General features: G+C 50.1%; 1 protein-coding gene across 2 annotated transcripts; it reads right to left on the bottom strand.

Moving 5' to 3' along the window:
• Nucleotides 1-367: 367 nt before the first annotated feature.
• Nucleotides 368-3,824, bottom strand: LOC140716673 (tubulin alpha chain-like). 2 transcript variants are annotated; one of them, XM_073029493.1, is made up of 5 exons: nt 2,630-3,824; nt 1,909-2,128; nt 1,666-1,814; nt 932-1,095; nt 368-443 (listed from the first exon to the last, which is right to left on the bottom strand). In XM_073029493.1, the coding sequence occupies exons 1-5, from the start codon at nt 2,630-2,632 to the stop codon at nt 440-442; spliced, it is 540 nt and encodes a 179-aa protein (XP_072885594.1). In that variant the 5' UTR covers nt 2,633-3,824; the 3' UTR covers nt 368-439. The 2 variants fall into 2 exon arrangements, with proteins under 2 accessions (XP_072885594.1, XP_072885593.1); XM_073029492.1 differs by lacking the exon at nt 368-443 and having other exon boundaries at nt 788-1,095.
• Between the last annotated feature and the right edge of the window lie 10,879 nt (nt 3,825-14,703).

The following is a 14,703-nucleotide window of genomic DNA, read 5'->3' on the forward strand; positions in this document are numbered from 1 at the left end:
GGGTGGCGGGGACTATACCCCTCAACAATGGTGTGAAAAGATGAACCGACATAGTGCTACATGAGTGGTTGAAAGTGTGGAAAGGCTTAGCTGGTTAAGGAATGGGAGCCAACGACTGGTTGATGTTTTATTCTTGACTAAAGATTGGGAGTCAACGCATGATTTATTGTAAAGAACTTTATTTTCTGAATAAGGACTTAGAGTCAACGAATGGTTTTTCTGTAATAATTTTATTTTGTAATATTTATGAATAAAGTATATTTTTGGGGAAAAAATCTGTCACCCCTTCAGCCTCCCGAATGGTCCGGATTTCATCAGCTCCAGCTCCAACTCCTTAGCACGGAGTGTTAGAAGCTGCTGCTGGATGGACTTCTCGTAGATGCAATCGTCAGGGAAACTGGAGATCTCCCTGCCTTGCCACATACCGCAACAGAAGCATTCAACTATCGAGAAAGAAAAGCAATTTCAAAGGCTGTTGAAATCTACCCACTGCTTTTCGCCTTTTCTCAGTCAAGCTTCTCACTGAAGCCTGGTAAAGCTAAAGCCTCTGGATCCCCACTCTGACTGTGTCTACTCCCACGACAGTAGCTCCGACAGCCCCTCCCGCATTTTAATTTGTTGTTGCCGATCAATCCTGAACGCTGATTGGCCGCTGGACAAAACTACCGCGAGTCGCTGCTCTTTCTACTCAACCGGCAAACTTTATCTCAGTTCTCCAAACCCAACAAATAAAATATCGGAACAAACATTACTTAACCACCTTTATTGACTTTATTAAACCATCAATTTCTAAATCACGAGATCTTATTCTTCCTCTCTTCTGTCCAGCTCGGCGGAATCTACCGCCACCTCTTAGTAATCCTTCTCCAGCGAGGCCATGTTCTCCCGAGCGTCTTGGAACTCTCCCTCCTCCAGCCCCTCGCCCACGTACCAGTGGACGAAGGCCCGTTTGGCGTACATCTTGTCGAACTTGAGTTTCAGCCGGGTCCAGGCCATGCAGATGGCGGTGGTGGTGCTCAGCATGCTGACGGCGCGCTGCATCTTGGCCAGGTTGCCGCCGGGCACCACGGTCGGGGGCTGGTAGTTGATGCCCACCTGTGGGAGGTAAATTTGCATCAATTATAACCTCATTCCAACCAACTACAGTAATTCCACTTCATATGCCATTGCTCAGTTGGTGCCTGCCTATTCGTGAAGCGAACACAACTCGCTGACGGGCAGACTGAAGAAACTTGCATACGGGGAATGTATTCAGGCGCGGATGGGTCTCACCTTGAAGACCAGGAACCTCCGCAGCCCCGTGCACTGGTCCGCCTGCGGGCAGAGAATGTACAACTGGATGAGCGGGGTGGGGACGAGAGGAACGTAATGGGCGTGGAATTGCCGTGTGGGCGAGCAGAAGGTGAAATATCCGTTACGGGATGAAACGAGGGAAACGGGTTAAAGAACGGCTGAGTTTTGATAGTGTCTTCAAAGGAAAGGTAAAAGAGGTTCCCGGTACGGAGGGAGATTGTGCCATGAGTTTCTCTGCAAGCGGGAGCTGCGACATTGCGAATCCTGGACCAGCCGGTGAGTTGTGGTTGCGAAGCAGAACTCAGAGACGCATACGGTATGGGATACAGTGGGAGAGGTGAGCGTGGGGCGCCCGACGATGATTTGTAGTACCAGCTTCCGGATGCGATCCAGGACCAGGTCCACGATCTCCTTTCCGATGGAACAGTAGCCCCACGCGTAGTTATTGGCCTCGTCCTCCTTGCCCGTGATGAGCTGCTCGGGGTGGAAGAGCTGCCGGTAGGTGCCGGTCCGGACCTCATCTGTGTGGGGAGAGAGGAAGCAGAGAACGGGCGAATTGAACACAGTCTCTGTTAAGTCAGCGCGAGATCAGAGTTCAATGCCCGCCGGCCTTACCGACCACGGTGGGCTCCAGGTCGATGAAGATGGTCCGAGGAACGTGCTTGCCTGCCGCCGTCCAGTTGAAGGTGTTGAAGGAGTCACCGCCCCCTCCGATGGTCTTGTCACTCGGCATCTGTCCATCCACTTGGATGCCGTGTTCCAAACAGTACAGTTCCCAGCAAGCGTTGCTGATCTGGCACCCAGCCTGGCCGACGTGGACTGAGATACTCTCGCGCTGCAGGGAAGGCAACATATGATATTAAGATAAAAGGGAATCGTTTTCCAGAAGTGCACTCCCGATCTGTTTGCCAAGATATTTCTATAATAATTCCAACATATCTCCAGATGCCATTGTCCAGAGCGCCCTCGCCCCATTCGCACACTAAACTCTATCCAATCAGGATTAACTCAATGGAGCGTCCCAAGGTGTAACGATGCAGGTCTGTTCCACCCACCTCTGCAATTCATACACACTCTGCCTTCCCTTCGCCACTGGTACAGTCGTTTCCTTGGGAATAACAGACCCGCTTTTCCTGCGCATTCTCTTAGTGCGCTCTCCTCCTCCATCGCCGGGTCATTTTGGATCTCCCAGAGTTTACAGACCCGCAGTACATTTCCATTTCCCCCGGGTTCACTCAGCCTTCTCGTCCCAGCAGACATTCACTGCCCGGTTCCCGTTCCCGCTCCCGGTGCCCCGCACTCGCGCGCCTCCGATGTTTCTCCCGCGCGCTCTCACCATTTCGCTTTCCTCGAGCAGTTCTCACAGTGGCGACGCGCAGCGCCAATCGGCCCCTTTATAGTCCCCGGAAATGAACGTTGGCTTTCACTCGACCTGTGATTGGACAGAGAGGACAAAGGGGCCCCGGTTTCCGTGGGGAGCAACACCCAAAATTCGATAGTGCCCGTTGCTGATTGGTCCGTTGTGGAAAACGCTGAACAATTCAGCGGATGGCTCTCCAGCCCCTCCCCCACCTCAGTGCACCAAATTAAACCATGCGTCACCAAACTGTTGCCAATTAAATGCAACTCCAGTTAAAATACACCCAACATCTGCATTCTTTATTAATCCACATCGATTCAAACAACCAATTAAATGTAACTCCAGTTAAAATACACCAGCCAATATGTTTACCCAACATCTGCATTCTTTATTAATCCACATCGATTCAAACAGATCAAATATCACCTAGTAGCTTCAGACTAATTGGTTCTTTAGTCTCAGAACCCTTTAGTCGCACAATCCTTTACTTCCAAAAGCGTCACCTGTACTCAGATGTCTCTCTCCCTTAATAAACTCGGAGTTTCGTCTCAGGCTCATCCACAGTGCCGGGCGCGGGAGCGGGGACGGGAAGGCGGAGCGATCTCCGGGGAATGGAAACGTACCGCGTGTCTCCAAACTCCAGGCGATCCAAAACGACCCGGCGATGGGAGGGCAGGGCGCACTGAGCGGAAAAGCGGGCTTGTGATTCCTTGGGAAACGGTGGCGAAGGGAACGAGTCACCGCTGCTAATCACCTGCTAAGGAGCCTCTCTATCCATCTCTTTGCAGCCCTTTCAAACATTGCTTCATACTTCATTGCCATTTACCCAGCTTTAATTCTAATCATTGAGGATATTTCTTCTTCAAATTCCGGCGCGTGGCGTCACGCAATTACCTCGAACATAATTATCTTCATTGCCAGCAATGCAGCCGCGATTCCGGTCCTTATCCTTGCAAAGCATTTCCTTCTAGAGTCTTCCTAACCATGGACCTGTGCAGATTCATTGTTGTAATGGTACCCGCCTGTTCTGGCACATCGTTCCACATCTCCACCAACTTCCGTGTGGAAAATTTGCCCCTCAGAGCCACTTTACCTTTTCATCTTAAACCTAGACCCCCAGGTTCTACAACACCACCCGCTCCACCCCCACCCCCCGCGGGTGAAAAGGACCATCCAGTTTACACGTGCATTCTCGTGGCATTTTAATCCTCTTTACGATCATCCGCCAGCCTCCAATCATTACTGCAGCAGCAGCGCCCATCTCGATAAATCTTCGGACCATTCAATCTTACGCAATCAATGCGATCCCTAATAATCGCTAGTCTAGTTGCGATTTTTTTCCCCATTTGTATTTATTCTGGGGACGAGCAGAGTGTGAGGGAGGAGATTTGGGGGTTTGGGGATTGATGTTGAATCTGACGATACCGTGTGGAGGAACTGTTAGTTTTACTGTGAGGGAGGGAATGAGCAGATTTGATGTTCAATCTGACGTTTCCGTGTGGACGATCTGTTAGTTTTTGTTTAGTGAAGGGATTGAGGAGTTTTGATGTTCAATCTGACGTTTTCGTCTCGACGATATGTTATTTTATGTGTGGGGGAGGGGCTTGGGGAGTTTGATGTATAATCTGAAGCTACGGTGTGAAAGATCAGTTTTTGTGTTAGGGAGGGCAGTGTGGAGGTCTGATTTTCAATCTGATGTTTCCGTGTGGACGATCTGTGAGTTTTTGTCTGAGGGAGGAGATTGGGGGTTGTTTGGGGTTTGATGTTTAATCTGACATTGCCGTGTCGGCGATCTGTTAGCTTTTGTGTTAGTGAGGGGAATAGGGAGGGTTTGATGTTTAATCAGACCTTTCCGTGTGGACGATCTGTTAGTTTTTGTCCGAGGGAGGAGATTGGGGTAGGTTTATGTTCAATCTCACAATTCCCTGAGGATGATGTTAGATTTCTGTGAGGGAGGGGATTGGGGAGGTTTGATGTTCAATCTGACGTTTCCATTTGGACGATGTTAGTTCTTGTGTGAGGGAGGAAAATAGGGGTTTATGGTGCTTGATGTTCAATCTGACATTACCCTGTGGACGATCTCTTAGATCTGTGTGAGGGAGTAGATTGGGGGTTTGGGGTTTGATGTTCAATCTGACGTTTCCGTATGGACGATCTTTCAGTTTTTGTGTGAGGGAGTTGATTGGCGAGGTTTGGTGTTTGTGTCATAGGGATGACGTGGGAGCGGACCCAAATGAAAGACACAGACACTGAAGTACCAGGAACAGGTCTAGGCGTGAGAAGGAAGCAAGGGAAGTGGGGAAGAAACGACACTGGACATGACACAGGCCGTGGATGAGACAAGGATTCCAGGCCTGGGCTAGGACCTGGCTAGGATAGGGAACCAGGACATGGAACTGGGGACTAAGAGCCTGGGCTTGGACTCCGAGCCAGAGACTGGACAAGGACCCAGAACCTGGGTCTTGACTCGGGCTCGGACTCCAGATCTAGGCGAGGAAAAGACATGGCTACAGGATGAGGAGAGGTGACAGGACTGGACGTGAGAGTCCTGGACAGGACAAGGGAACCCCAGCACCGGGCTGGGCAAGGTACTCCTGGGCTGGACAAGGCACAAGACAAGATGAGAACACAAAGCCGTGGCTTGGACAGGACAAGGTTCTTGGACGTGGCAAGGATGGGACGAGACCCCGAAGCCTTGATTTGGTCGAGGGAGAGATAGGAACGCAGAGCCTTGGTCAAGGGAGACACAGGAACATGGAACACAGAGCCAGGACCCCTCTTTGGGTACAGGATTTAGGGCCGGGACTCATTACACAGAACACAGAGCCGGGACCCCTCCTTGGGCACAGGATGTAGGACCAGTACTCATTACACAGAATGCAGAATATGACGAGACAGTTCCCAACTCAAGGTAGCGGCAGGCGGCCGGACCTATCTAGCGAAGGCGTGGACACAGAGACAGTTCAAAACAATGAAAGACAGATCCTTATCTTGCTCTGGTGGTTGAACATGACCGCAGTGAAGGTAAGGCTCCAGGCGAGGCGAGGCGAAGCAAGGATCCAGGCGAGGCAGTGAATCCTTAAAAGCAAGTTTACGGACCCTATACAGATTACGGAGGGGGAGACGCACCACCGCCATCTCCATGGCCTGGACCCGGCTGAACCTCGTTCGACAAGATGTACGCCAAGCAGGCCTTCATCCACTGGTACGTGGGCGAGGGGCTGGAGGAGGAAGAGTTCCAAGACGCTCGGGAGGACATGGGCTTGCTAGAGAAGGATTACCAAGAGGTGGCGGTAGATTCTGCCGAGCTGAACAGAAGAGAGGAAGAGGAATAATAAGACTTTGTAATTTTGAAATTGATTGTTCAATTATATTAACTATATTGTTATATACAGTATCATATTTAAGATAATAAAAATAATTAAGTTATGTCTGTTCTGACTTTTTATTTCTTGAGTCACCACAAGTTTGGGGAAACTTGGGGAAGGGTGGTGAAATGAGTAAAGGCAAATAACTGGAGAAGACGGAAGCTGAGGAGAATGGACTAGGTGTGGCCATTAGTGGTGCAAATTTGTGTCAGATGCACAGTGGCCACTTTATTAGATACACTTGCTCGTCATTGCAAATATCTAATCAGCCAATCACCAGGCAGGAATGCAATGCAAAATAGCCATTGAGATGTTCTTTTCCTTGGCAGTGACCAATTGGAGATCGACAGCTCACTCAGTTTTGCCGATTGAGTAGAAAGTTCATGAACTGGTGTCTGACAGGCCTCAAGGTGAGACCCATCCGCACCTGAATGCATACCCTTCTTATGCAGATTCTTCTGTCATAGAACCATAGAACATTACAGCACAGTAACAGACCCTTTGGGCCTTTTTGGCTGTGCCGAACCATTTTTCTGCCTAGTCCCACTGACCTGCACCTGGGCCATATCCCTCCATACCCCTCTCATCCATGTACCTGTCCAAGGTTTTCTTAAATGTTAAAAGTGAGCCCACATTCACCACTGCATCTGGTAGCTCATTGCACGCTCCCACCACTCTCTGCGTGAAGAAGACCCCCAATGTTTCCTTTAAACTTTTCCCCCTTCACCCTTCACCCATGTCCTCTGGTTCTTTCCTCCCCGAGCCTCAGTGGAAAAAGCTTGGTTGCATTCACTCTATCTATACTCATCATAATTTTATATACCTCTATCAAGTGTCCCCTCATTCTTCTACGCTCCAGGTAATAAAGTCCTAACCTATTCAACCTTTCTCTATAACTCAGTTTCTCAAGTCCTGGCAACATCCTTGTAAACCTCCTCTGCACTCTTTCAACCTTATTAATATCCTTCCTGTAATTCAGAGAGCAAAACTGCACACAATACTCCACATTTGGTCTCACCAATGTCTTATACAACCTCACCATAACATTCCAACTGTTATACTCAATACTTTGATTTATAAAGGCCAACATACCAAAAGCTCTCTTTACTACCCTTATCTACCTGTGATGCCACTTTTAGGGAATTTTGTACCTGTATTCCCAGATCCCTCTGTTCTACTGCACTCCTCAGTGCCCTACCATTTACCTTGTATGTTCTACCTTGGTTATAGACAATAGGTGCAGAAGTAGACCATTTGGCCCTTCGAGCCTGCACTGCCATTTTGAGATAATGGCTGATCATCTACTATCAATATCCCCATATCCCTTGATTCCCCTATCCATAAGATACCTATCTAGCTCCTTCTTGAAAGCATCCAGAGAATTGGCCTCCACTACCTTCTGAGGCAGTGCATTCCAGACCCCCACAACTCTCTGGGAGAAGATGTTTTTCTTTAACTCTGTCCTAAATGACCTACCCCTTATTCTCAAACCATGCCCTCTGGTACTGGACTCTCCCAGCATCTGGAACATATTTCCTGCCTCTATCTTGTCCAATCCCTTAATAATCTTATATGTTTCAATCAGATCCCCTCTCAATCTCCTTAATTCCAGCGTGTACAAGCCCAGTCTCTCTAAACTCTCTGCGTAAGACAGTCCAGACATCTCAGGAATTAACCTCATGAATCTACGCTGCACTTCCTCTACAGCCAGGATGTCCTTCCTTAACCCTGGAGACCAAAACTGTACACAATACTCCAGGTGTGGTCTCACCAGGGCTCTGTACAAATGCAAGAGGATTTCCTTGCTCTTGTACTCAATTCTCTTTGTAATAAAGGCCAACATTCCATTAGCCTTCTTCACTGCCTGCTGCACTTGCTCATTCACCTTCAGTGACTGATGACCAAGGACTCCTAGATCTCTTTGTATTTCTCCCTTACCTAACTCTACACCATTCAGATAATAATCTGCCTTCCTGTTCTTACTCCCAAAGTGGATAACCTCACACTTATTCACATTAAATGTCATCTGCCAAGTATCTGCCCACTCACCCAGCCTATCCAAGTCACCCTGAATTCTCTTAACATCCTCATCACATGTCACACTGCCACCCAGCTTAGTATCATCAGCAAATCTGCTGATGTTATTCTTAATGCCTTCATCTAAATCGTTGATGTAAATTGTAAACAGCTGTGGTCCCAATACCGAACCCTGTGGCACCCCACTAGACACCACCTGCCATTCCGAGAAACACCCATTCACCACTACCCTTTGCTTTCTATCTGCCAACCAGTTTTCTATCCATGTCAATGTCTTCCCCCCGATGCCCTGAGCTTTGATTTTACCCACCAATCTCCTATGTGGGACCTTATCAAATGCCTTCTGAAAATCGAGGTACACTACATCCACTGGATCTCCTCTGTTTAACTTCCTGGTTACATCCTCGAAAAACTCCAACAGATTAGTCAAGCATGATTTACCCTTGGTAAATCCATGCTGGCTCGGCCCAATCCTATCACTGCTATCTAGATATGCCACTATTTCATCTTTAATAATGGACTCTAGCATCTTCCCCACCACCAATGTCAGGCTGACAGGTCGATAGTTCTCTGTTTTCTCCCTCCCTCCTTTCTTAAAAAGTGGGATAACATTAGCCATTCTCCAATCCTCAGGAACTGATCCTGAATCTAAGGAACATTCGAAAATGATTACCAATGCATCCGCAATTTCCAGGGCCACCTCCTGTAGTACCCTAGGATGCAGACCATCTGGACCTGGGGATTTGTCAGCCTTCAGTCCCATCAGTCTACTCATCACCGTTTCCTTCCTAATGTCAATCTGTTTCATTTCCTCTGTTACCCTATGTCCTTGGCCCATCCATACATCTGGGAGATTGCTTGTGTCTTCCTTAGTGAAGACAGATCTAAAGTACTCATTAAATTCTTCTGCCATTTCTCTGTTTCCCATAACAATTTCACCCAATTCATTCTTCAAGGGCCCAACATTGTTCTTAACTATCTTCTTTCTCTTCACATACCTAAAAAAGCTTTTGCTATCCTCCTTTATATTCCTGGCTAGCTTGCGTTCGTACCTCATTTTTTCTCCCCGTATTGCCTTTTTAGTTAAGTTCTGTTGTTCCTTAAAAACTTCCCAATCATCTGTCCTCCCACTCACCTTAGCTCTGTCATACTTTTTTTTAATGCTATGCAATCTCTGACTTCCTTTGTCAACCACTGTGGCCCCTTTCCCCCCTTTGAATCCTTCCTTCTCCAGAGGATGAACTGATTTTGCACCTTGTGCATTATTCCCAAGAATACCTGCCATTGCTGTTCCACTGTCTTTTCTGCTAGGATATCCGTCCAGTCAACTTTGGCCAGCTCCTCCCTCATGACTCCATAGTTTCCCTTGTTCAACTGCAACACTGACACCTCTGAGCTGCCCTTATCCTTCTCAAATTGCAGATAGAAACTTATCATATTGGACGAACTGTTAGTTCTTCTGTGAGGGAGGAGATTGGGGGCTGTTTGGGATTTGCTTAACCTGACCGTTCTGTGTGGACGATCTGTTAGTTTTTGTGTGAGGGAGGGGATTGGATGGTGTTGGTGTTGGGGTTTGATGTTTAATCAGACATTTCCGTGTGGACGATCTGTTAGTTTTTGTGTTAGGCAGGGGATTCGGGTGGTCTGATGTTCAATCTGACATTTCCGTGTGGATGATCGGACAGTTTTTGTATAAGGGAGGGTTTTGGAAGGGGTTTGGTGTTGTATGTTTAATCTGACGTTTCCATGTGGACGATCTTTTCGCTTTTTTGTGAGGGAGGGGGCGGGGGTGGTTGGTGTTTGAAGTTTAATCTGACTCTTCCGTGTGGACGATCTGTTAGTTTTTGCGCGAGGGAGGGGATTGATGGGGTTTGGGGATTGAGGTTCAATCTGACGATTCCGTGTGGATTATCTGTTAGTTTTTTGTGTGAGTGAGGGGACAGGGGGTGGGGTTTGGCGTTTAATCTTTAATCTGACATTGCCGTGTGGACGATCTGTTAGTTTTTGTGTGAGGGAGGAGATTGGGTTTTTTTTAAAAATTCCTTTATTACAAATATCAGTGCCATACAATATATACAAAACAGTGACTAACGCAATTACTTCACTACAAATAGACAATAGACACTACACCAAAATGTTCCCATCTCAATCAATAATGGCATTCACACCCGCGGAGCCCAACCGTCTCGGAACGCCTCTAAGGTCACCGTGGACTGCGCGTGTTCCTGTTGAATATTCATCCGATCACGAACATATCACGAATGATCCCCTAAACATTGCCAGGCAGTCTGCTCGGGGAGATCCTCCCGCCACCCGTTTCCAAGACCCTCGGATGGCTGATTTCACCAGCTCCAGGAGCAAATTAACAAGGACATCCTCATCCCTCCATGCCCCCCTCCTTACTGGATGACCATATATAAATAGGGTGGGGCTAAAATGCAACCAGAAGGCGAGAAGCAGCCCACGTAAATACGCAAAAAGGGGCTGCAGCCTCACACACTCCAGGTACATGTGGTACACGGTCTCCTCCAGCCCATAGAAGTGACATGCGGGTGGGAGATCTATGTACAAACTAAAGAACTTATTACAGGGCACCGCTCTACGCAGCACCCTCCAGCCGAGATCCCCAAGATGCATGGAAAGTACTCCCTCGTAAAGGGACTTGCATTGGGGACCCCCTGACCTCCAGGTTGAAAGACCGACTGCCATGGCATGTCGGGACGGTGGACAAGGACGAGGAAGTAGAGGGTGTGGAGAAGCAGCCCATACAGATACCTCCTACTTGTATCCCTGAATGGGATTGTGGGTGTCCAGGAGAGACGTCTCAAGTTGTGTGGACTCGGCTCTCAGATAAGGTTGCGGGGCCTGGGCCCGACAAGCAGCTCAGCCTGAGTAGGGCAAGTGTCGGCCAGGACTCCGCCTCTGCCAGAGGAGGGGATTCCCGGCCTGGGGCAACCACGTTCCAGACTCTCAATAAGTCCTGAGGTAAACCGGGCAGACTCCGCAAATTAGCACGGCTGATGCCCGCCGGTGGTAGCCGCATCTCTTCGTGAAGACAGCAGCCCCTCCAGAGGAAGAATGTCGCCAACTCGTGTCACCTGGGAGGGTGCTCGGCATACAGGAATCTCTGCAGAGTCCTGAGGCGGAGAGCCACAAGTCACGTACGTACACACGCCAGTGACTGTCCGCCCTCTCCCACTGGGAGACTCAAGACCGCTGCAGAGACCCAGTGCTTCCTGTTACCCCAGAAGAAGTCTACTAACTTCTTCTGCATTCTCGCAACAAACGGGGCAGGAGGGGCCAAGGTGACCATCCGGTACCACAGCCTGGAGGCCACCAGCTGGTTTATGACCACCACCCTGCCTCGATAGGAAAGCACCCTGAGAAGGCCTGACCAGAGCCCCAGCCGGGGCATGACTTTCGTCTCCAGGTCCTGCCAGTTCACCAGCCAGGTCTCCCCAGAAGGACTCAGGTAGACTCCTAGATAGAGGAGACGTCTAGTGCTCCACTCATAAGCTCTCATCTCCTCCGGCAGGGAGTCCACCTGACACTGACCCACTAAGAGTCCGGAACATTTTGCCCAGTTGATCCTAGCGGAGGATGCCGCCGAGAAAACTTCTTGGCACTCGCGCATCCTCCACAGGTCATTGGGATCTGTCATCATGTGGAGTACGTCGTCGGCGTAGGCCGAGAGGACGACCTCCATGCCCGGTTCATGCAGAACCAGACCTGTCAGCCTTCGCCGTAGGAGGCTCAGGAATGGCTCAACACAGATCGCGTACAATTGACCGGACATGGGGCATCCCTGATGTACTCCTCTTCTGAAGGGTATGGGCTTGTTAAGATCCATTGATCTTAACAAGGCACTCTGTGGCAGAGTATAGAAGCCGAACTCGGGCCACAAAGTGTGGTCCGAGCCCAAAGGCCTGCAGAGTGCCCACCAGGAAACTGTGGTCTACCCGGTCAAACGCCTTCTCCTGATCAAGAGAAAGAAACGCTGTCGGGGACCCAGTCTCCAGTTGCAAGTGGATCAGGTCCCGTACTAGGTGGACATTGTCCTGGACGGAGCGGCCCGGGACTGTGTAAGATTGGTCAGGATGGATCACCTGTCTCATTACTGAACCAAAACGGTTGGCCATTGTCCGGGCGAAGATTTTGTAGTCCGCGCACACGAGGGAGACCGGGCGCCAGTTCATTAGCAGGCGGTCTCCCTTCTTGGGTAGTAGAACCACAAAAGCTCTCCGACATGAGAGGGGCATTTCCCCAGTGGCTAGGTTCTCCCCTAGAACAAGGTTGTAATCACCCCCCCCCCCCAAGGACATCCAAAAAAGCATGATAAAACTCTACACTCAGACCATCTAAACCAGGGGATTTACCCCTCCGGAGTTGCCGAAGGGCAGTAGACAGCTCCTCCCGAGTCAGGGGAAAGTCCAGACGCGCTGCGCCCTCTAGGCTGACCTTAGGCACATCTTTCCAGACCTCATTGCAAGCCTCTGTATTTGACGGATCTGGTGAGAATAGGACCGATAGAATGAGCAGACTTCTTTGTTAATTTCATCGGGGTCCGTGATGGAGGAGCCATCAGCAGCCAGTAACTCCACTAGCTGCTTTTGAACTCCCCGCCACTTCTCCAGCGAGTAGAAGAAGGGAGAGCCGCGGTCCAAATCTTGCAGTATTTGGATCCGTGACCTCACATATGCACCTTGGGACTGCTGGAGCTGCAGATTCCTTAGAGAATCCTTCTTCTCCTGGTATTCCTGCGGTAGCTGTTGGTCCTCAGCGGTCGGACCAAGACGGGATTCTATGTCAAGCAACGCTCTCTCAAGCCGCTCAATCTCAGAGCCCCGCCTCTTTTTCGACCCCATAGTGTATCCCGACATAAAAACCCGATGTGGGCTTTGCCCTCATCCCACCACAGCCGTAAAGAGCAGAACTCCCTCTGTCTCTCTCTGACCAAGAACGCTCGGAACGAATCCCGGAATCGGCTGTCCTCCAGCAGCCGGTTGTTAAAATGCCAATACCCTGATCCCACTCGAGGGTGCAGAGGAGTAAATTCCATCCACACAAGGTGATGATCCGAGCACGAAACCGGCCGCATGGAGGACGCAGACACGCAGGAGACATAAGCCCGAGAGATATACAGGCGGTCTATCCGGGAACCTCCCTCTCTAGATCTTCTGGAGAAGGCGCTGGAGTCGGGGTGAAGATTCCGCCAGCTGTCCACCAAGTCAAAGGAGCCGACTAGCTCCTTTAACTTTTTTGCAGATGCTGGGTCGCGTTGGAGGCCCGAGCGGTCCTCCACCTCGAGGGTACAGTTGAAGTCTCCCCCGAGGATGACGCAGTCCCCAGGATTGATGGAACTAAGCAGAGTGGGCAGCTGACAGAATAGGCGCGTCTGCATCACCCGCGCCTCGGAGCATACGCATTTATAAAATGCAGAGGTACTCCATCCAGGCACACAGCCAGGTGGAGCAGACGGCCGGGCACAACATCTTGGACTCTTACGATTTCTGGCTGGAAGGTCGAGGTCAACAGAATCGCCACCCCGCTAGAGTTGGAGCTGAGGTGGCTCATGTAGACCCCGCCCTGCCACTCCAGCAGCCAAGAAGGCTTGTCCCCCGGGATGGTATGGGTTTCCTGCAGGAAACTCACCGCAAATCTCCCATCCCTGAGGACTGTTATATCTGTGGAGAGAGCCCTTGCTACCGTTTACATTTAGACCAGCTATGGTAAGTTTCATGGCAGAAGCACACTAGGCCTCAGCACCAGTACCCTTCCCGCTGAGAGCGGAAGCGCCCTCAACCACACTACTCCGAAGAAAACCAAGAATTTTTTTTTGCTTTCCGGGCCCGACTGGTACCATTGCTACCCTGTGACCCACCACCTCCCAAAGGAGCGAGGCTGCTTTTCACTCTGATTTCCCTCACCAGATCATCCAGGAAAGATTTCAGCTGCCGCCTGTCATTCCCCAACACAGCATTCCTCTTCCCCTTCCCCTTCCGTCTGAGGATGACTCGCAGGGACTTCACGAGCCTCAGCATGCTAGACCAGCGAAGCGAGGCTAGTTTAGGCCGATGCTTTGTACCCTCAGAGGTGAGAATTAACTCTCTAATCTCCTCCACATGTATCAATGGGGATTTCTCAGGAGGGGCGAGGAAGTCCATTGACTCGCTATCAAAGGAGTCTCCCTCCAACCCCTCACTGCAAATAGATCCCCCATCTTCCTCCTCGTGTGTTCTAATAGGTGGCTGCACTTGTGACCCACACTACGCAGCGGGTCCCTCACTCATACCTTCCTGCTCCACCGTCGCATCAGTCTTATCCACAGTAACGACAATGGAGGGATAATCCCCAGAGATTCCTTGCAGGCCATTAGTTGATGGGGTTGGCATGCAGAGGATATGACAGGTATGAAGGGGACCCCAGTAGCTCTGGTCCAACAGATTCACCGGCAGCCTGATGCTGACAGTGAGAGAGCTTGGCCTCCTCTCCGTTCATATTATTCAATACACTTGCCTCCAGGGAGGCGCTTACTACCAAGTCCTGCGTGGAGGGCTCCAGGTCTGTCTTAGTTGTGCAAACAGGCCTAGCACTAGCTTCCTGCACAACCACACCACCTACCACAGGAGTGGTGGCTACATCTGG

This window comes from Hemitrygon akajei, chromosome 26 (assembly GCF_048418815.1).
Source record: "Hemitrygon akajei chromosome 26, sHemAka1.3, whole genome shotgun sequence".
Classification (NCBI taxonomy): Eukaryota; Metazoa; Chordata; class Chondrichthyes; order Myliobatiformes; family Dasyatidae; genus Hemitrygon; species Hemitrygon akajei.